General features: G+C 45.9%; 2 protein-coding genes across 2 annotated transcripts in view; one reads left to right on the plus strand and one right to left on the minus strand.

Annotated features, from left to right (window-relative positions):
• Window positions 1-22,534, minus strand: part of LOC139745709 (uncharacterized) — a 509,563-nt gene that overhangs the window by 141,575 nt on the left and 345,454 nt on the right. The window lies entirely within an intron of this gene.
• LOC139745694 (glutamate receptor ionotropic, delta-2-like) overlaps window positions 1-22,534 on the plus strand; it is a 42,518-nt gene that overhangs the window by 10,868 nt on the left and 9,116 nt on the right. Inside the window, exon 5 of the mRNA XM_071656132.1 lies at window positions 17,415-17,544. Coding sequence (XP_071512233.1) covers window positions 17,415-17,544 — 130 coding nt within the window. The remainder of the gene's footprint in view (window positions 1-17,414; window positions 17,545-22,534) is intronic.

Genomic DNA, 22,534 nt, shown 5'->3' on the forward strand with positions numbered 1-22,534 from the left:
ACTCTCCCAGTACCATCTGAACTCTCAGCACCATCTGAACTCTCAGTGCCCTAGGAACTCTCCCAGTACCATCTGAACTCTCTCAGTACCGTCTGAACTCTCTCAGAACCGTCTGAACTCTCTCAGAACCGTCTGAACTCTCTCAGAACCGTCTGAACTCTCTCAGTACCGTCTGAACCCTCTCAGTAACGTCTGAACTCTCTCAGCACCATCTGAACTCTCTCAGTGCCGTTTGAACTCTCTCAGTACCGTTTGAACTGTCTCAGTACCGTTTCAACTCTCTCAGTACCGTCTGAACTCTCCCAGTGTCATCTGAACTCCCTCAGTACCGTCTGAACTCTCTCAGGAACGTCTGAACTCTCTCAGCACCATCTGAACTCTCTCAGTGCCGACTGAACTCTCTCAGTACCGTTTGAACTGTCTCATTACCGTTTCAACTCTCTCAGTACCGTCTGAACTCTCCCAGTGCCATCTGAACTCTCTCAGTACCGTCTGAACTCTCTCAGTACCATCTGAACTCTCAGTGCCGTTTGAACTCTCCCAGTACCGTCTGAGCTCTCTCAGTACCGTCTGAACTCTCAGTACCGTCTGAACTCTCCCAGCACCGTTTGAGCTCTCAGTACCGTCTGAACTCTCTCAGTACCGTCTGACTCTGTCAGTACCATATGAACTCTCTCAGTGCCGTTTGAACTCTCCCAGTACCGTCTGAACTCTCCCAGTACCGTTTAAACTCTCAGTACCATCTGCACTCTCTCAGTGCTGTCTGAACTCTCTCAGTGCCGTTTGAACTCTCCCAGTACTGTCTGAACTCTCTCAGTGCCGTCTGAACTCTCTGCCGTTTGAACTCTCTCAGTACCGTTTGAACTCAGTACCGTTTGAACTCTCTCAGTACGCTCTGCACTCTCTCAGCACCCTCTGAACTCTCTCAGTACCCTCTGAACACTCTCAGTATCCTCAGAACCCTCTCTACCGTTTGAACTCTCTCAGTACCGTCTGAACTCTCTCATTACCCTCTAAACTCTCTCAGTACCGTTTGAACTCTTCAGTAACGTTTGAGCTCTCTCACTACGCACTGACCTCTCTCAATACGGTCTGAACTCTCTCAGTACCGCCTGAACTCTCTCAATCCCGTTTGAACTCTCTCGGTACGGTCTAAACTCTCTCAGTACCTCTGAACTCTCTCAGTGCCGTTTGAACTCTCAGTACCGTCTGAGCTCTCTCAGTACCGTATGAACTCTCTCAGTACCCTCTGAACCCTCTCAGAACCGTTTGAAAACTCTCAGTACCGTTTGAACTCTCTCAGTACCGCCTGAGCCCTCTGAATTCTCTCAGTACCGTCTGAACTCTCTCAGAACCCTCTGCACTCTCTTAATACCGTTTGAACTCTCTCAGTACCGCCTAGACTCTCAGTACCGTTTGAACCCTCTCAGAACCGTCTGAACTCTCTCAGAACCGTCTGAACTCTGTCAGTACCCTCTGAACTCTCTCAGTACCGTCTGAACCCAGTACGGTCTGAACTCTCTCAGTACCGTCTGAACCCTCTCAGTATCGTCTGAACTCTCTCAGTACCGTCTGAACCCTCTCAGTACCGTCTGAACTCTCTCAGTACCATCTGAACCCTCTCAGTACCATCTGAACTCTCCCAGTACCGTCTGAACTCTCTCAGTGCCGTTTGAAGTCTCTCAGTACCATTTGAACTCTCTCAGTACCGTCTGAACCCTCCCAGTACCGTCTGAACTCTCTCAGTAAACTCGGAACTCTCTCAGTACCGTTTGAACTCTCTCAGTACCCCCTGAACTCTCTCAGTACTCTCTCAGTACCATTTGAACTCTCTCAGTACCGTCTGAACACTCTCAGTACCGTCTGAACTCTCAGTATCCTCTGAACTCTCTCAGTACCGTTTGAACTCTCTCAGTACCCCCTGAACACTCTCAGTACCCTCTGAACTCTCTCAGTACCCTCTGAACTCTCTCAGTACCGTTTGAACCCTATCAGTACCGTCTGACCTCTCTCAGTACCGTCTGACCTCTCTCAGTACGGTCTGAAGCTCTCAGTACCGTCTAAGCTCTCTACGTACCGTCCGAACTCTCTCAGTGCCGTTTGAACTCTCTCAGTACCTTCTGAACACTCTTAGTACCTCTGAACTCTCTCAGTGCTGTTTAAACTCTCTCGGTACAGATTGAACTCTCTCAGTGCTGTCTGAACTCTCTCAGTGCCGTTAGAACTCTCTCAGTACCTTCTGAACATTCTCAGTACATCTAAACTCTCTGTGCCGTTTGAACTCTCTCAGTACCGTCTGAATTCTCATAGTACTTCTGAACTCTCTCAGTAAACTCTGAACTCTCTCCGTACCGTCTGAACTCTCTCAGTACCATTTGAACTCTCAGTACCGTCTGAAATCTCTCAGTACCCTCTGAACTCTCTTAGTACCGTTTGAACTGTCTACCCCTTGAACTCTCTCAGTACCCTCTGAACCCTCTGAGTACGGTTTGAACCCTCTCAGTACCGTTTGACCTCTCTCAGTGCCGCCTGAAGTCTCTCAGTACCGTCTGAAATCTCTCAGTACCGTCTGAACTCTCTACGTACCATCTGAACTCTCTCAGTGCCGTTTGAACTCTATCAGTACCGTTTGAACTCTCAGTACAGTTTGAACATTCTCAGTACCTCTGAACTCTCTCAGTACCGCCTGAATTTTCATAGAACCTCTGAACTCTCTGTGCCAATTGAACTCTCTCAGTACAGTTTGAACTCTCAGTACAGTTCAAACTCTTAGCACCGTCTGAACTCTCTCAGTAGCGTATGAACTCTCTCAGTACCCTCTCATTACCCTCTGAACTCTCTCAGTACCGTTTCAACACTCTCAGTACCGTCTGAACCCTGTCTGTGCCCTCTGAATTATCTCAGTATCGTCTGAACTCTCTCAGTACCGTTTCAATATCTCAGTACCTAATAACTCTCTCAGTACAGTCTGAACCCTCTCAGTACCGTCTGAACCCACTCAGTACCGTTTGAACTCTTTCTGTACCGTTTGAAATCTTTCAGTACCGTCTGAACTCTCTCAGTACCGTTTGAACTCTCTCAGTACCGTGTGAACTCTCTTAATACCGTCTGAACTCTTTCACTACTGTCTAAAATCTCTCAGTACAGTCTGAACTCTCTCAGTATCGTCTGAACCCTCTCAGTACCGTCTGAACTCTCTCATTACAATCTGAACCCTCTCAGTACCGTCTGAACTCTCTTAGTAACATCTGAACTCTCTCTCAGTACCTCCTGAACTCTCTCAGCACCCTTTGAACCCTCTCAGTACCGTTTGAACTCTCAGTACCGTTAGAACTCTCTCAGTCCCCTCTGAACTCTCTCAGTACCATCTGAACTCTCTCAGTACCGTCTGAACTCTCTCAGTACCGTTTGAACTCTCAATACCCTCTGAACTCTCTCAGTACCGTCTGAACTCTCTCAGTACCGTTTGAAATCTTTCGGTACCGTCTGAACTCTCAGTACCGTTTGAACACTCTCAGTCCCATCAGAACTCTCTCAGTACCGTTTGAACACTCAGTACCCTCTGAGCTCACTTAGTACCGTTTGAACTCTCTCAGCACCGTCTGAACCCTCTCAGTGCCCTCTGAACTCTCTCAGTACCGTCTCAACTCTCACAGTACCCTCTGAACTCTCTGTACCGTCTGAGCCCTCTCAGTATCGTATGAACTCTCAATACCCTCTGAACTCTCTCAGTACCGTTTGAACTCTCTCAATACACCCTGAACTCTCTCAGTACCGTTTGAACTCTCTTAGTACCGTCTGAACCCTCTGAATTCTCTCAGTACCGTCTGAATTCTCTCAGTACCGTTTGAAGTCTTTCAGTACCGTCTAAACTCTCCCAGTACCGTCTGAACTCTCTCAGCACCATCTGAACTCTCTCAGTACCGTTTGAACTCTCTCAGTGCCGTTTGAACTCTCTCAGTACCGTCTGAACACTCAGTACCTTTGAACTCTCTCAGTAAGGTCTGAAATCTCTCAATACCGTCTGAACTCTCAGAGTAACGTTTAAACTCTCTCAGTACCGTATGAACTCTCTCAGTACCGTTTGAACCCTCTCAGTAACATCTAAACTCTCTCAGTACCGTTTGAACACTCTCTGTACCATTTGAACGCTCAGTACCGTTTGAACTCTCTTAGTACCGTTTAAACTCTCTCAATACCCTCTGAACTCTTTCAGTAACGTTTGAACTCTCTCAGTACCCTCTGAACTCTCAGTAACTTTTGAATTCTCTCAGTACCGTCTGAACTCTCTCAGTACCGGTTGAACGCTCTCAGTACCGTTTGAACTCTCAGTACCGTCTGAACCCTCTCAGCACTGTTTGAACTCTCAGTACCGTCTGAATTCTTTCAGTACCGTCTGAACTCTCTCAGTACCGTTTGAACTCTCCCAGTACCGCTTGCACTCTCTCAGTACAGTCTGAACTCTCTCAGTACCGTCTAAACTCTCTCAGTACCGTCTGAACTCTCTCAGCACCATCTGAACTCTCTCAGTACCCTCTGAACTCTCTCAGCGCCGTTTGAACTCTCTCAGTACCGTCTGAACACTCAGTACCTTTGAACTCTCTCAGTAAGGTCTGACATCTCTCAATACCGTCTGAACTCTCAGAGTAACGTTTGAACTCTCTCAGTACCGTTTGAACCCTCTCAGTAACATCTAAACTCTCTCAGTACCGTTTGAACACTCTCTGTACCATTTGAACTCTCAGTACCGTCTGAACCCTCTCAGTACAGTCTGAACTCTCTCAATACCTCTGAACTTTCTCAGTGCCGTTTGAACTGTCTCAGTACCCTCTGAACCCACTCAGTACCCTCTGAACTCTCTTAGTACGCTTTGAACTCTCAGTACCGTTTGAGCTCTCTTAGTCCCGTTTACACTCTCTCAATACCCTCTGAACTCTTTCAGTAACGTTTGAACTCTCTCAGTACCCTCTGAACTCTCTCAGTAACTTTTGAACTCTCAGTACCGTCTGAACCCCCTGAATTCTCTTATTACCGTCTGAACTCAGTACCGTTTGAACTCTCTCAGTACCGTTTGAACTCTCTCAGTACCGTCTGAACCCTCTCAGCACTGTTTGAACTCTCTCAGTACCGTCTGGAATCTTTCAGTACCGTCTGAACTCTCAGGACCGTTTGAACTCTCTCAGTACCGTTTGCACTCTCTCAGTATAGTCTGAACTCTCTCAGTACCGTCTAAACCCTCTCGGTACCGTTTGAACTCTCTCAGTACGGTCTGAAATCTCTTAATACCGTCTGAACTCTCACAGTAACGTTTGAACTCTCAGTATCGTATGAACTCTCTCAGTACCGTTTGAACCCTCTCAGTAACATCTAAACCCTCTCAGTACAGTTTGAACACTCTCTGTACCGTTTGAACTCTCTCAGTAACCTCTGAACTCTCTCAGTACCCTTTGAACTCTCAGTACCGTCTGAACTTTCTCAGTACCATCTGAACTCTCTCAGTATCGTTTGAACTCTCTCAATACCGTCTGAAATCTCAGTACCATTTGAACTCTCTAAGTACCGTTTGAGACCTCCCAGTACCGTCTGAACTCTCTCAGTACCTTTCGAACTCTCTCGGTACCGCTTGAACTCTCAGTACCGTCTGAACTCTGTCAGTACCATCTGAACTCTCAATATGGTTTGAACTCTCAGTGTCGTTTGAACTCTCTCAGTACCCTCTGAAATCTGTCAGTGCCGTTTGAACTCTCTCAGTACCGTCTGAAGTCTCTCAGTGCCGTTTGAACTCTCTCAGTACAGTTTGAACTCTCTCAGTACCACCTGAACTCTCTCAGTTCCGTTCGAAGTCTCTCAGTACCGTCTAAAAAGTCTCAGCACCTCTGAACTCTCTCAGTGCCGTTTGAACTCTCTCAGTACCGTCTGAACTCTCTCAATACCTCTGAACTCTCTCAGTATCGTCTAAACTCTCTCAATACCCTCTGAACCCTCTCAGTACCGTTTGAACTCTCAGTACAGATTGAACTCTCTCAGTACCGTTTGAACTGTCTCAGTACCGTCTGAACTCTCACTTCCGTTTCAACTCTCTCAGTACCGTCTAAACTCTCTCAGTACCGTGTAAACTCTCTCAGCACCGTTTGAACTCTCTGTGCCGTTTGAGTTCTCTCAGTACAGTTTGAACTCTCAGTACCGTCTGAACTTTCTCAGTACCGTCTGAACTCTCTCAGTACCCTCTGAACCCTCTCAGTACCCTCTGAACTCTCTCAGTATCTACGTCTAAACTCTCTCAGTACACTCTGAACCCTCTCAGTACCGTTTGAACTCTCTCAGTACAGATTGAACTCTCAGTACCGTTTGAAGTGTCTCAGTACCGTTTGAACTCTCACTTCCGTTTCAACTCTCTCAGTACCGTCTGAACTCTCTCAGTACCGTGTAAACTCTCTCAGCACCGTTTGAACTCTCTGTCCCGTCTGAACTCTCGCAGTACCTTCTGAACTCTCTCAGTACAGTCTGAACTCTCTCAGTACCGTCTGAACCCTCTCAGTACCGTCTGAACTCTCAGTACCGTCTGAATTCTCTGTACCCTCGGAACTCTCTCAGTACCATTTGAACTGTGTAAGTACCGTCTGAACCCTCTCGGTACCGACCAAACTCTCTCAGTACCCTCTAAACTCTCTCCGTACCGTTTGAACTCTCTTAGTACCCCCTGAACTCTCAGTACTCTTTGAACTCTCTCAGTACCATTTGAACTCTCTCAGTACCGTCTGAACCCTCTCAGTTCCCTCTGAACTCTATCAGTAAACTTTAAATTCTCTCAGTACCCTCATAACCCTCTCAGTACCGTTTGAACTCTCTTAGTATAGTTTGAACTTTCAGAGTAACGTTTGAACTCTCTCAGTAACGTTTGAACTCTCTCAGTACCGTTTGAACTCAGTACCGTCTGAGCTCTCGCAGTACCCTCTGAACTCTCTCAGAACAATCTGAACTCTCTCGGTACCGTCTGAACCCTCTCAGTACCATCTGAACTATCTCAGTACCGTCTGAATTCTCTTAGTAACCTCGGAACTCTCTCAGTACCATTTGAACTCTGTAAGTACCGTCTGAACCCTCTCAATTCCATCCGAACTCTCTCAGTACCTTCTAAACTTTCTCCGTACCGTTTGAACTCTCAGTACCCCCTGAACTCTCAGTACTCTCTGAACTTTCAGTACCGTTTCAACTCTCTCAGTTACATCTGAACCCTCTCAGTACCGTCTGAACTCTCTGAGTGCCCTCTGAACCCTCTCAGTACTGTTTGAACTCTCTCAGTACCCCTTGAACTGTCTCAGTACCGTTTGAACCCTCAGTACCGTTTGAACTCTCTCAGTACCTTTTGAATTCTCAGTACCCTCTGAACTCTCTCAGTACCGTCTGCACTCTCTCAGTCCGGTTGAACTCTCCGTACCGTCTGACCTCTCTCAGTACCGTTTGAAGTCTCAGTACCGTTTGAACTTTCTCAGTACCGTTTGAACTTTCTCAGTACCGTCTGAACTCTCTCAGTACCGTCTGAAACCTCTCAGTACCGTTTGAACTCTCTCAGTACCATCTGAACTCTCTCAGAACCCTCTGAACTCTCACAGTAACTTTTGAACTCTCTCATTACCCTCTAAACTCTCTCAGTACCGTCTGAGCTGTCTCAAAACCGTTTGAACTCTCTCAGTAACGTTTGAACTCTCGGTACCGTTTGAACCCTCTCAGTACCGTCTGAACCCTCTCAGTACCGTTTGAACTCTTTCAGTACCGTTTGAACTCTCTCAGTTCCCTCTGAACTCTCTCAGTACCGTTTGAACTCTCAGTTCCGCCTGAACCCTCTCTGTGCCCTCTGAACTCTCTCAGTACCGTCTGAACTCTCTCAGTACCGTTTCAACTATCTCAGTACCCTATAAACTCTCAGTACCGTCTAAACTCTCTTAGTACCCCTTGACCTAACTCTCTCAGTACCCTCCGAACCCCCTCAGTACAGTTTGAACCCTCTCAGTACCGTTTGAACTCTCTCAGTACTGTCTGAACCCTCAGTACCGTCTGAACCTTCTCAGTACCCTCTAAACTCTCTCAGTAACGTCTGAACTCTCTCAGCACCGTCTGAACTCTCAGTATCATCTAAACTCTCTCAGTAACGTCTGATCACCTATCAGTACCGTCTGAACTGTCTCAGTACCGTTTGAACTGTCAGTACCCTCTGAACCCTCTCAGTACCCTCTGAACTCTCTCAATACCGTTTGAACTCTCTCCGTACCGTTTAAACTCTCAGCACCCTCTGTACTCTCTCAGTACCGTTTGAACTCAGTGCCGTCTGAACTCTCTCAGTACGCTCTGAACTCTCAGAGCCGTTCAAACTCTCAGTACCGTCTCAACTCTCAGTACCGTCTGAACTCTCACTACCGTCTGAATTCTCTCGGTACAGTCTGAAATCTATCAGTACCGTTTGAACTCTCAGCGCCGTCTGAACTCTCTCACTACCATCTGAACTCTCCCAGTACCGTCTGAACTCTCTCAGTGCCGTTTGAACTCTCAGTACCGACTGAACTCTCAGTATCGTCTGAACTCTCTCAGTGCCGTTTGAACTCTCGGTACCGTTTGAACTCTCTTAAAACGGTCTGAACCCTCTGAGTACCGTCAGAACTCTCTCAGTGCCGTTTGAACTCTCTCATTACCGTTTGAACTCTCTTATTACGGTCTGAACCCTCTCGGTATTGTTTGAACTCTCTCAGTAAACTCTGAACTCTCTCCTTACCATTTGAACTCTCAGTACCCCCTGAATTCTCTCAGTACCCTCTGAACTCTCTCAGTATCGTTTGAACTCTCTTAGTACGGTCTGAACCCTTTCAGTACCGTCTGAGCTCTCTCAGTAAACTCTGAACTCACTCCTTACCGTTTGAACTCTCTCAGCACCCCCTGAACTCTCTCAGTACCCTCTGAACTCTCTCAGTAATCTCTGAACTCTCTGAGTACCGTTCGAACTCTCTCAGTACCCCCTGAACTCTCTCAGTACCCTCTGAACTCTCTCAGTACCGTTTGAAATCTCTTAGTACGGTCTGAACCCTCTTAGTACCGTCTGAACTCTCTCAGTAAACTCTGAACTATCTCCTTACCGTTTGAACTCTCTCAGCACCCCCTGTACTCTCTCAGTACCCTCTGAACTCTCTCAGTAAACTCTGAACTCTCTGAGTACCATTTGAACTCTCTCAGTACCCCCTGAACTCTCACTACCCTGTGAACTCTCTCAGTACCGTCTGAACTCTTAGTACGGTCTGAACCCTCTCAGTACCGTCTGAACTCTTAGTACGGTCTGAACCCTCTCAGTACCGTCTAAACTCTCACAGTAAACTCTGAACTCTCTCCTTACCGTTTGAACTCTCCCAGTACCCTCTGAACTCTCTCAGTACCACGTTTGAACTCTCTTAGTACCGTCTGAACACTCTCAGTACCGTCTGAACTTTCTTAGTACCCTCTGAACTCTCTCATTACCGTTTGATCTCTCTCAATACCCCCTGAATTCTCTGAGTACCCTCTGAACCCTCTCAGTACCGTTTGAACCCTCTCAGTACCGTTTGAACACTCAGTACCGTTTGAACTCTCTTAGTACCGTCTGAACTCTCTCACTACCCTCTGAACTCTCTCAGTACCCTCTGAACTCTCTCAGTACCATTTGAACACTCTCAGTAACGTCTGAACCGTCTCAGTACCGTCTGGACTCTCTCAGTACCGTCTGAGCCCTTTCAGTACCGTCTGAACTCTCTCAATACCGTCTGAACTCTCTGTGCCGTTTGAACCCTCTCCGTACAGTTTGAACTCTCTCCGTAACGTTTGAACTCTATCAGTACCGTCTCAACTCTCTCAGCCTCTGAACTCTCTCAGTACCCTCTGAACTCTCTCAGTGCCCTCTGAACCCTCTCAGTACCGTCTGATCTCTCTCTCAGTACCTTATGAACGCTCTCAGTGCCGTCTGAACTCTCTCATTACCGTCTGAACCCTCTCAGTACTGTGTGAACTCTCTCAGTACCGTTTGAACTCTCTCAGTGCCGTTTGAACTCTCTCAGTGCAGTTTGAACTCTCCGTACCATTCGAACTTTATCAGTACCGTCTGAACTCTCTCAGTACCCTCTCAACTCTCTCAGTACCCTCTGAACCCTCTCAGAACCGTTGGAACTCTCTCAGTACACTCTGAACTCTCAGTACCCTCTGAACTCTCTCAGTACCTTCTGAACCCTCACAGTACCGTTTGACCTCTCTCAGTACTGTCTGAACTCTCTCAGTACCGTTTGAACTATCTCAGTACCGTCTTAACTCTCTCAGTACCGTCTGCACCCTCTCAGTACCGTCTAAACTCTCCAGTATCGTCTGATCTCTCTCAGTACCGTTTGAACTCTCTCAGTACCGTCTGAACTCTCAGTACCCTTTGAACTCTCTCAGTACCGTCTGAACCCTCTCAGTACAGTCTGAACTCTCACAGTATCGTCTGAACTCTCTCAGTACCGTCTGAACTCTCTCAGTACCGTTTGAACTCTCCCAGTACCGTCTGAACCCTCTCAGAACCGTCAGCACTCTCTCAGTACCGTTTCAAATCTCTCAGTACCGTCTGAACTCTATCAGTACCGTCCGAACCCTCTCAGTACCGTCTGAACTCTCCCAGTATCGTCTGAACTCTCTCAGTGCCGTTTAAACTCTCTCAGTACATTTTGAGCTTTCTACCGTCTGAACCCTCTTATTACCGTCTGAACTCTCTCAGTACCATCTGAACTCTCTCCGTACCATTTGAACTCTCTCAGTATCGTCTGAACTCTCTCAGTACCGTCTGAACTCTTAGTACCGTCTGAACCCTCTCAGCACAGTCTGAACGCTCTCAGAACCGTCTGAACTCTCTCAGTAACCTCTGAACCCTCTCAGTACCCTCTGAACTCTCTCAGTACCATCTGAACTCTCTCAGAACAGTGTGAAATCTCTCAGTACCCCCTGAACTCTCTCAGTACCCTTTAAACCCTCTCAGTACCGTTTGAATCCTCAGCACCGTTTGAACTCTCTCAGTATATGCTGAACTCTCTCAGTATTATCTGAACCCTCTCAGTATCGTCTGAACTGTCTCAGTACCGTCTGAACTCTCAGTACCATTTGAGCCCTCTCAGTACCAACTGAACCCTCTCAGTAACGTCTGAACTCTCTCAGTACCGTTTGAACTCTCAGTACTGACTGAGCCCTCTAAATGTCCTCTGAACTCTCTCAGTACCGTTTGAACTCACTCAGTACCCCCTGAACGCTCAGTACCCTTTGAACCCTCTCAAAACCGTTTGAACACTCTTAGTACCGTTTGAACTCTTTTAGTACCCTCTGAACTCTCTCAGTACCGTCTGAACTCTCTCAGTACCGTCTGAACCCTCTCAGTACAGTTTGAATTTTCTCAGTATCGTCTGAACCCTCTCAGTGTCCTCTGAACTCTCTCAGTACCCTCTGAACTCTCTCACTACCGTTTGAACTCTCAGTACCCCCTGAACGCTCTCAGTACCCTTTGAACCCTCTCAGTACCGATTGAACTCTCTTAGTACCGTTTGAACTCTCTTATACCCTCTGAACTCTCTCAGTACCGTCTGAACTCTCTCAGTACCGTCTGAACCCTCTCAGTACCGTTTGAACTCCCTCAGTACCGTTTGAACCCCCTCAGTACAGTCTGAACCCTCTCAGTACCGTTTGAACTCTCTCAGTACTGTTTGAACCCTCTGTGTACCGTCTGAAGCCTCTCAGTGACCTCTGAACTCTCTCAGTACTGTCTGAACTCTAAGCCCCGCTAATTCTCTCAGTACCCTCTGAACTCTCTCAGTATAGTTTGTACTCTCTCAGTACCGTTTGAACTCTCTCAGTACCGTCTGAACTCTCAGTACCACTTGAACTCTCTAAGTACCGTTTGAACCGTATTAGTAACGTCTGAACTCTCTCACCCTCTGAATTTTCTCAGTACCGTTTGAACTGTGTCAGTACCCACTGAACTCTCTCAATACCGTCTGAACTCTCTCAGTACCGTTTGAACTCTCTCAGTACCGTCTGAGCTCTCTTAGTGCCGTCTGATCTCTCAATACCGTCTGAGCTCTCAGTGCCGTTTGAACTCTCTCAGTACCCTCTGAACTTTCTCAGTGCCGTTTCAAAAGTCTCAGTACCGTCTGAACCCTCTCTGTGCCGTCTGAACTCTCAGTACCGTTGGAACTTTTAGAATCGTTTAAACCCTCTCAGTACCGTTTGAACTGTCAGTACCGTCTGAACTCTCTCAAAACCGTTTGAAGTCTGTTAGTACTGTTTCAACTCTGTCAGTACCATTTGAACTCTGAGTATTGTCTGAACCCTCTCAGTACCGTTTAATCTCTCAGTACCGTTTGAACTCTCTCAGTACCGTTTGAACTCTCAGTATCGTTTGAACTCTACCGTCTGAAGTCTCTCATTACCGTTTGAACTCTCAGTACCGTTTGAACTTTCTCAGTACCGTCTGAACTCTCTCAGTACCGTTTGAACTCTCTCAGTACCGTCTGAACTCTCAGTACCGTCTGAACTCTCAGTACCGTCTGAACTCTCACAGTACCCTCTGAACACTCAGTATCGTTTGAACTCTCAGTACCGTCTAAAAACTCCCTCAAAGCCGTTTGAACTCTCTCTCTACTGTCTGAACTCTATCAGTACCGTCTGAACTCTATCAGTACCGTTTGAACTCTCTCAGCACCGTCTGAACTCTCAGTATCGTCAGAACTCTCAGTGCCGTTTGAACTCTCTCAGTACCGCTTGAACTCTCTCAGTACCGCTTGAACTCTCTCAGTACCCTCTGAACTCTCAGTATCATTTGAACTCTCTAAGTACCGTTTGAACCCTCGTAATACGGTCTGAACTCTCTCAGTACCCTCTGAACTCTCTCAGTACCGTTTGAACTCTCTCAGTACCCTCTGAACTCTCTCAGTACCGTCTGCACTCTCAGTACCGTCTGAACTCTCTCAGTACCGTCTAAACTCTCAGTACCGTTTAAGCCCTCTCAGTACCGTCTGAACTCTCTCAGTACCGACTGATCTCTCTCAGTACCGCTTGAACTCTCTCAGTACCGTCTGAACCCTCTCAGTGCCATCTGAACTCTCTCAGTACCCTCTGAACTCTCTCAGTACCGTTTAAACCCTCTCAGTATCCTCTGAACTCTCTCAGTACCCTCTTAACTCTCTCAGTACCATCTGAACTCTCTCTGTACCGTCTGAACTCTTAGTACCGTTTGAACCCTTTCAGTACCGTCTGAACCCTCTCAGTACCGTTTGAACTCTCTCAGTAGCGTTTGAACTCTCAGTACCGTCTGAACTCTCTCAGTGCCCTCTGAACATTCTCAGTACCTTTTGAACTCTCTCAGTACTCTCTGAACTCTCTCAGTACCCTCTGAACTCTCTCAGTACCGTCTGAACTCTCTCAGTACCATTTGAACTCTTTCAATACTGTTTGAACTCTCTCAGTAGCCTCTGAACTCTCTTAACACCGTCTGAACCCTCTCAGTACCCTCTGAACTCTCTTAGTTCCCTCTTAACTCTCTCACTACCGTCTGAACTCTCTCAGTACCGTTTGAACCCTCTCAGTACCGTCTGAACTCTCTTAGTACCGTCTGAACCCTCTCAGTACCGTCTGAACCCTCTCAGTGTCGCTTGAACTCTCAGTTTCCTCTGAACCCTCTCAGTGCCCTTTGAACTCTCAGTACCGTCTGAACTCTCTCAGTACCGTCTGAACTCTCTCAGGACCCTCTGAACTCTCTCAGTACCGTTTGAACTCTTCGTACCGTCTGAACTCTCTCAGTACCCTCTGAACTCTCTCAGAGCCGTTTGAACTCTCCCAGTTCCCTCTGAACTCTCTCAATACCGTCTGAACTCTCTCAGTACCATTTGAACTGTATCAGTACCGTTTGAACTCTCTCAAAACCGTCTGAACTATCAGTATCGTCTGAACTCAGTACAGTTTGAACTCTCTCAGTAACGTTTGAACTCTCAGTACCGTCTGAATGCTCAATACCACCTGAACTCTCTAAGTACCGTTCGAACCCACTTAGTAACGTCTGAACTCTCTCAGTGCCCTCTGAACTCTCTCAGTACCGGTCGAACTCTCTCAGTACCCTCTGAACTCTCTCAGTACCGTCTGAACTCTCTCACTACCGTTTGAACTCTCTCAGTACCCCCTGAACTCTCTCAGTACCGTTTGAACTGTCTCAGTACCCTTTGAACTCTCTCAGTGCCGTTTGAACTCTCAGTACCCTCTGAACTCTCTCAGTTCCCTCTGGTTTCTCCCAGTACCCTCTGACCTCTCTCTGTGCCGTTTGAACTCTCTCAGTACCGTCTGAACCCTCTCAGTCCTGTTTGAACTCTCTTAGTTCCGTTTGATCTCTCTCAGTACCGTTTGAACCTACAGGACTGTTTGAACCCTCTCAGTACCGTTTGAACTGTCAGTATCGTCTGAACTCTCAGTATCGTTTGAACTCTCTCAGTACCCTTTGAACTCTGAGTATCGTCTGAACTTTCTCATTACCGTTTAAACTCTCAGTACCGTTTGAACTCTCTCAGTACCGTTTGAACTTTCAGTACCGTGTGAACTCTCAGTACAGTTTGAATTCTCTCAGTACCGTCTGAACTCTCAGTACCGTCTGAACTCTCTCAGTACCCTCAGAACTCTCTCAGTACTGTTTGAACTGTAAGTACTGTCTAAACGCTCTCAGTACCCTCTGAACTCTCTCAGAGCCGTTTGAACTCTCTCAGTAACGTCTTAACCCTCTCAGTGTCCTCTGAACTCTCTCAGTACAGTTTGAATTCTCTCAGTACCCCCTGAACGCTCTCAGTACCCTTTGAACTCTCTCAGTACCGTTTGAACTCTCTTAGTACCGTTTGAACTCTCTTAGTACCCTCTGAACTCTCTCAGTACCGTCTGAACTCTCAGTACCATTTGAACTCTCTATGTATCGTTTGAATCCTCATAGTGCTGTCTGAACTCTCAGTACCCTTTGAACTCTATCAGTACCGTTTAAACTCTCAGTACCGTCTGAACTCTCAGTACCGTTTGAACTCTCTCAGTACCCTCTGAACTCTCAGTACTGTCTGAACTCTCTCACTACCGTCTGAACCCTCTCAGTACCGTTTGAACTCCCTCAGTACCGTTTGAACTCTTTCAGTAAAGTTTGAACTCTCAGTACAGTTTGAACTCTCTCAGTACCGTCTGAACCCTCTCAGTACCGTCTGATCTCTCCCAGTACCGTCTGAACTCTCTAAGTGCCGTTTAAACTCTCTCAGTACCGTCTGAATTCTCTCAGTGCCGTTTGAACTCTCTTAGCACCCTCTGAACTCTCTCAGTACCATCTGAGCTGTCTCAGCATCGTCTGAACTCTCTCAGAGCCGTTTGAACTCTCTCAGTACCCTCTGAACTCTCCCAGTACCGTCTGAACTCTCTCAGGCGTCATGAAGAGGATGTAAATAGCCTGAACTCTCTCTCTCTCTCTCTCTCTCTCTCTCTCTCTCTCTCTCTCTCTCTCTCTCTCTATCTATCTATCTATCTATCTCTCTCGCGTATTGAACGCCTCCATGAACGCTGAGCGAACATAGTCATGAACACACATGACACTATGTAAGGATGCTTTGTACTATAAGCCACACCAATTATAGCATTTCATAGCCTTTATATCAGATCATATATAACTTCTCTTACTAGCAAGAAACGTTTGGAATATGCCGGAAGATGACAGATATATTTGTTTACGACTAAGATGCCCAGGGCCCGAGATTTTTCGGACAAAACACCATGGAGTGGTAACACATCCGCCCATTTGGAACACATCATTTTTTTTTTTTTTTTTTCCTGACCTGAAGAATGAATCCAACGATTTATATTCATCATGCGATTCTCCCATCATTAAAGAATAGGAAGTAAATCTCTACTACAATATTTCACACGATCTAAAAAGCGATTATAAAAACACAAGTGCCATATCACAACAGGAATCATATCATTCCAATGAGTTGTCTTCATAAATGGACTGTACCCCAGGAGCAGTTTCGCATCGAAAGTGCCTTGGTGTATAATAACCAGGAGAAAAAGAAAGAATAGCAATATCATAGTGTTTTTTGAAATGGTCGCCATTTCCCGCATGACCGAGGTAGCGTCAATAACTGATGACCAGAGCCTTGGGGGGGGGGGGAATTCCTCTCTCTCTCTCTCTCTCTCTCTTTCTCTCATCAACTAGTGCCTCATTATGACCCTTAATTACCCCTCTCCTCTGCCCACTCTGATTAACTAGTGCCTCATTAACACTCCCTTAATTACACCTCTCCCCTGACTATTCTTATTTACTAATGCCTCATTAACACTCCCTTAATTACCCCTCTTCCCACTCTGATTCACTAATGCCTCATTATGACCCCACAATTACCCCTCTTCCCCTCTGCCCACTCTGATTTACTAATGCCTCATTATGATCCCTTAATTACCCCTCTTCCCCTCTGCCCACTCTGATTAACTAGTGCCTCATTATGACTCCCTTAATTACCCCTCTCCCCTGACTATTCTCATTAACTAGTGCGTCATTATGACTCCCTTAATTACCCCTCTCCACTGACCACTCTGATTAACTAATGCCTCATTATGACTCCCTTAATTACCCCTCTGCCCACTCTGCTTAACTAATGCCTCATTATGACCCCCTTAATTACCCCTCTGCCCCTCTGCCCACTCTGCTTAACTAATGCCTCATTATGACTCCCTTAATTACCCCTCAACTCTGACCACTCTGATTCACTAATGCCTCATTATGCCCCCTTAATTACCCCTCTCCGCTGCCCACTCTGATTAACTAATGCCTCATTATGACCCCCTTAATTACCCCTCTGCCCCTCTGCCCACTCTGCTTAACTAATGCCTCATTATGACCCCTTAATTACCCCTCTTCCCCTGAGCCCAGTCTGATTAACTAATGCCTCATTATGACCCCTTAATTACCCCTCTCCTCTGCCCACTCTGATTAACTAATGCCTCATTATGACCCCTTAATTACCCCTCTCCTCTGCCCACTCTGATTAACTAATGCCTCATTATGACTCCCTTAATTAACCCTCTTCCCCTCTGCCCACTCTGATTTACTAATGCCTCATTATGACCCCTTAATTACCCCTCTGCCCCTCTGCTTAACTAATGCCTCATTATGACCCCCTTAATTACCCCTCTTCCCCTCTGCCCACTCTGATTAACTAATGCCTCATTATGACTCCCTTAATTACCCCTCTTCCCCTCTGCCCACTCTGATTAACTAATGCCTCATTATGACTCCCTTAATTACCCCTCTGCCCACTCTGATTAACTAATGCCTCATTATGACCCCTTAATTACCCCTTTTCCCCTCTGCCCAGTCTTCTACAACTGAGGGACGCGGGCCTGGTGGATAAGTTTGCACAGGAGGAACTTCACAAAGTAAACAAGTTCGTCTCTACAGGCACTGACGACGCAGGACCCCGAGCCATCACCCTAAACCATCTACAGGTATTGGCCGAGAGAGAGAGACAGACTCTCTCTCTCTCTCTCTCTCTCTCTCTCTCTCTCTCTCTGTGTGTATATAGAGGAGAGAGAATACTTGCCACGTATTCCCCTGCGTGTCGTACAAAGCAACTAAAAGAGGAGGGAGCGTGGGGGAGGCTGGATATCCTCCCCTCCAGTTTTTACTCTTCGAAAAGAAGGAGCAGAGGAGGGGGCCAAGTGAGGATATTCCCTCAAAGGCCCAGTCCTCTGTTTGAACGCTACCTCGCTAAAGCGGGAATTGGCGAATAGTATAAATAGTATATATATATATATATATATATATATATATATATATATATATATATATATATATGGATCTGGAGAAGGCATATGATAGAGTTGATAGAGATGCTCTGTGGAAGGTATTAAGAATATATGGTGTGGGAGGCAAGTTGTTAGAAGCAGTGAAAAGTTTTTATCGAGGATGTAAGGCATGTGTACGTGTAGGAAGAGAGGAAAGTGATTGGTTCTCCGTGAATGTAGGTTTGCGGCAGGGGTGTGTGATGTCTCCATGGTTGTTTAATTTGTTTATGGATGGGGGTGTTAGGGAGGTAAATGCAAGAGTTTTGGAAAGAGGGGCAAGTATGAAGTCTGTTGGGGATGAGAGAGCTTGGGAAGTGAGTCAGTTGTTGTTCGCTGATGATACAGCGCTGGTGGCTGATTCATGTGAGAAACTGCAGAAGCTGGTGAATGAGTTTGGTAAAGTGTGTGGAAGAAGAAAGTTAAGAGTAAATGTGAATAAGAGCAAGGTTATTAGGTACAGTAGGGTTGGGGGTCAAGTCAATTGGGAGGTGAGTTTGAATGGAGAAAAACTGGAGGAAGTGAAGTGTTTTAGATATCTGGGAGTGGATCTGGCAGCGGATGGGACCATGGAAGCGGAGGTGGATCATAGGGTGGGGGAGGGGGCGAAAATTCTGGGGGCCTTGAAGAATGTGTGGAAGTCGAGAACATTATCTCGGAAAGCAAAAATGGGTATGTTTGAAGGAATAGTGGTTTCAACAATGTTGTATGGTTGCGAGGCGTGGGCTATGGATAGAGTTGTGCGCAGGAGGATGGATGTGCTGGAAATGAGATGTTTGAGGACAATGTGTGGTGTGAAGTGGTTTGATCGAGTGAGTAACGTAAGGGTAAGAGAGATGTGTGGAAATAAAAAGAGCGTGGTTGAGAGAGCAGAAGAGGGTGTTTTGAAGTGGTTTGGGCACATGGAGAGAATGAGTGAGGAAAGATTGACCAAGAGGATATATGTGTCGGAGGTGGAGGGAACGAGGAGAAGAGGGAGACCAAATTGGAGGTGGAAAGATGGAGTGAAAAAGATTTTGAGTGATCGGGGCCTGAACATGCAGGAGGGTGAAAGGAGGGCAAGAAATAGAGTGAATTGGAGCGATGTGGTATACCGGGGTTGACGTGCTGTCAGTGGATTGAATCAGGGCATGTGAAGCGTCTGGGGTAAACCATGGAAAGCTGTGTAGGTATGTATATTTGCGTGTGTGGACGTATGTATATACATGTGTATGGGGGGTGGGTTGGGCCATTTCTTTAGTCTGTTTCCTTGCGCTACCTCGCAAACTCGGGAGACAGCGACAAAGCAAAAAAAAAAAAAAAAAAAAAAATTATATATATATATATATATATATATATATATATATATATATATATATATATATATATATATATATATATAGATAAATAGATAGGTAGACAGATAGATAGACAGACAGACGGTCAGACAGACAGACAGAGAGAGAGAGAGAGAGAGAGAGAGAGAGAGAGAGAGAGAGAGAGAGAGAGAGAGAGAGAGAGAGAGAGAGAGAGAGAGAGAGGATCACAATGGCCCGTAACGACAGTATGAAGGTGTAATCACACTCCAGTAGGAGTTCATACAATATTATCTAACATGTTGTATACATGTGCCACGACATGTTTCGTGGAGACAGTCCACCTCATCATCAGGTGCTGCAAGAACTTAAAAAAAAGTCATTTAAATCCCAACATCACACTAGAGTCCCGCCGTCCAGCACCTTTCTCTCTAGGCCCAGCACTGTCTGCTGTGTCTGGTCGGAACCCTTGTAAGAGAGTGATTAAAATGGGTTAGGTGTCGGGGGTTGACCTGGGTAGTTAGCTGAGTCTTCAACAACTTTTTTCTTTATGTTTTGATGTGGTTATAATGCTAGGATTTTCCCCAAATACAATCCCATCTTTATTGTGCTTAGGGCTCTTCTGGACAGCAACACTAAAACCCATTCTAATACCAACTACTAAGTCACTATCAACCAAAACCTGAAGGAGAAATAAAAGGACCCATCAAACACAACACTGACTAATGCACAAGGAAATGACCCGAAAATCACGAAACAACTCAGTCTTTAGCCACCGTCCCACCTGAAACTTGACCCCTTCGGCATGGACGAGTTATGCTTTCTTTTTTGCCTCTACACTATAAGACACGAAGTGAACCTAACCACAGAGGGTGAGGGATAGGGAGAATGATTTGGTAAACAGAGAAGAGGTAGTAAAAGCTTTGCGGAAGATGAAAGCCGGCAAGGCAGCAGGTTTGGATGGTATTGCAATGGAATCTATTAAAAAACGGGGTGACTGTATTGTTGACTGGTTGGTAAGGTTATTTAATGTATGTATGACTCATGGTGAGGTGCCTGAGGATTGGCGGAATGCTTGCATAGTGCCACTGTATAAAGGCAAAGGGGATAAAAGTGAGTGCTCAAATTACAGAGGTATAAGTTTGTTGAGTATTCCTGGTAAATTATATGGGAGGGTATTGATTGAGAGGGTGAAGGCATGTACAGAGGATCAGATTGGGGAAGAGCAGTGTGGTTTCAGAAGTGGTAGAGGATGTGTGGATCAGGTGTTTGCTTTGAAGAATGTATGTGAGAAATACTCAGAAAAGCAAATGGATTTGTATGTAGCATTTATGGATCTAGAGAGGGCATATGATAGAGTTGATAGAGATGCTATGCGGAAGGTATTAAGAATATATAGTGTGGGAGGAAAGTTGTTAGAGACAGTGAAAAGATTTTATCGAGGATGTATGGCGTGTGTACGTGTAGGAAGAGAGGAAAGTGATTGGTTCTCAGTGAATGTTGGTTTGCGGCAGGGGTGTGTGATGTCTCCATGGTTGTTTAATTTGTTTATGGATGGGGTTGTTAGGGGAGTAAATGCAAGAGTTTTGGAAAGAGGGGCAATTATGCAGTCTCTTGTGGATGAGAGAGCTTGGGAAGTAAGTCAGTTGTTGTTCGCTGATGATACAGCGCTGGTGGCTGATTCGTGTGAGAAACTGCAGAAGCTGGTGACTGAGTTTGGTAAAGTGTGTGAAAGAAGAAAGCTGAGAGTAAATGTGAATAAGAGCAAGGTTATTAGGTACAGTAGGGTTGAGGGACAAGTTAATTGGGAAGTAAGTTTGAATTGAGAAAAACTGGAGGAAGTGAAGTGTTTTAGATATCTGGGAGTGCAATTGGCAGTGGATGGAATCATGGAAGCGGAAGTGAATCACAGGGTGGGGGAGGGGGCGAAAATTCTGGGAGCGTTGAAGAATGTGAGGAAGTCGAGAACATTATCTCGGAGAGCAAAAATGGGTATGTTTGAAGGAACAGTGGTTCCAACAATGTTATATGGCTGTGAGGCGTGGGCTATGGATAGAGTCGTGCAGAAGAGGGTGGATGTGCTGGAAATGAGATGTTTGAGGACTATATGTGGTGTGAGGTGGTTTTATCGAGTAAGTAATGATAGGGTAAGAGAGAGCAGAAGAGGGTGTGTTGAAATGGTTTGGTCACATGGAGAGAATGAAAGAGGAAAGATTGACTAAGAGGATATATGTGTCAGAGGTGGAGGGAACGAGAAGTGGGAGACCAAATTGGAGGTGGAAAGATGGAGTGAAAAAGATTTTGAGTGATCAGGGCCTGATCATGCAGGAGGGTGGAAGGTGTGCAAGGAAAATAGTGAATTGAAACGATGTGGTATACCGGGGTCGACGTGCTGTCAATGGATTGAACCAGGGCATGTGAAGCGTCTGGGGTAAACCATGGAAAGTTCTGTGGTGCCTGGATGTGGAAAGGGAGCTGTGGTTTCGGTGCATTATTACATGACAGCTAGAGACTGAATGTGAACGAAAGTGGCCTTTGTTATCGTTTCCTAGCGCTACCTCGCGCATTTTGGGGGGAGGGGATGGTTATTTTCATGGGTGGCGGGATGGCGATGGGAATGAATAAAGGCAGACAGTATGAATTATGTGCATGCGTATATATGTATATATCTCTGTGTGTATATATATGTACGCGTTGAGATGTATATGTATGTATATTTGCGTGTGTGGATGTGTATGTATATACACACAACAGAATGCATACTGCATACTTGCCCCTCTTTCCAAAACTCTTGCATTCACCTCCCTAATAACCCCATCCATAAACAAATTAAACAACCATGGAGACATCACACACCTCTGCCGCAAACCTACATTCACTGAGAACCAATCACTTTCCTCTCTTCCTACACGTACACATGCCTTACATCCTCGATAAAAAACTTTTCACTGCTTCTACCAACTTGCCTCCTACACCATATATTCTTAATACCTTCCACAGAGCATCTCTATCAACTCTATCATATGCCTTCTCTAGATCCATAAATGCTACATACAAATCCATTTCTTTTTTAAGTATTTCTCACATACATTCTTCAAAGCAAACACCTGATCCACACATCCTCTACCACTTCTGAAACCATACTGCTCTTCCCCAATCTGATGCTCTGTACATGCCTTCACCCTCTCAATCAATACCCTCCCATATAATTTACCAGGAATACTCAACATACTTAGACCTCTGTAATCTGAGCACTCACTTTTATCCCTTATGCCTTTGCACAATGGCACTACGCAAGCATTCCGCCAATCCTCAGGCACCTAACCATGAGCCATACATACATTAAACAACCTTACCAA

Source organism: Panulirus ornatus, chromosome 62, assembly GCF_036320965.1.
Source record: "Panulirus ornatus isolate Po-2019 chromosome 62, ASM3632096v1, whole genome shotgun sequence".
Lineage (NCBI taxonomy): Eukaryota > Metazoa > Arthropoda > Malacostraca > Decapoda > Palinuridae > Panulirus > Panulirus ornatus.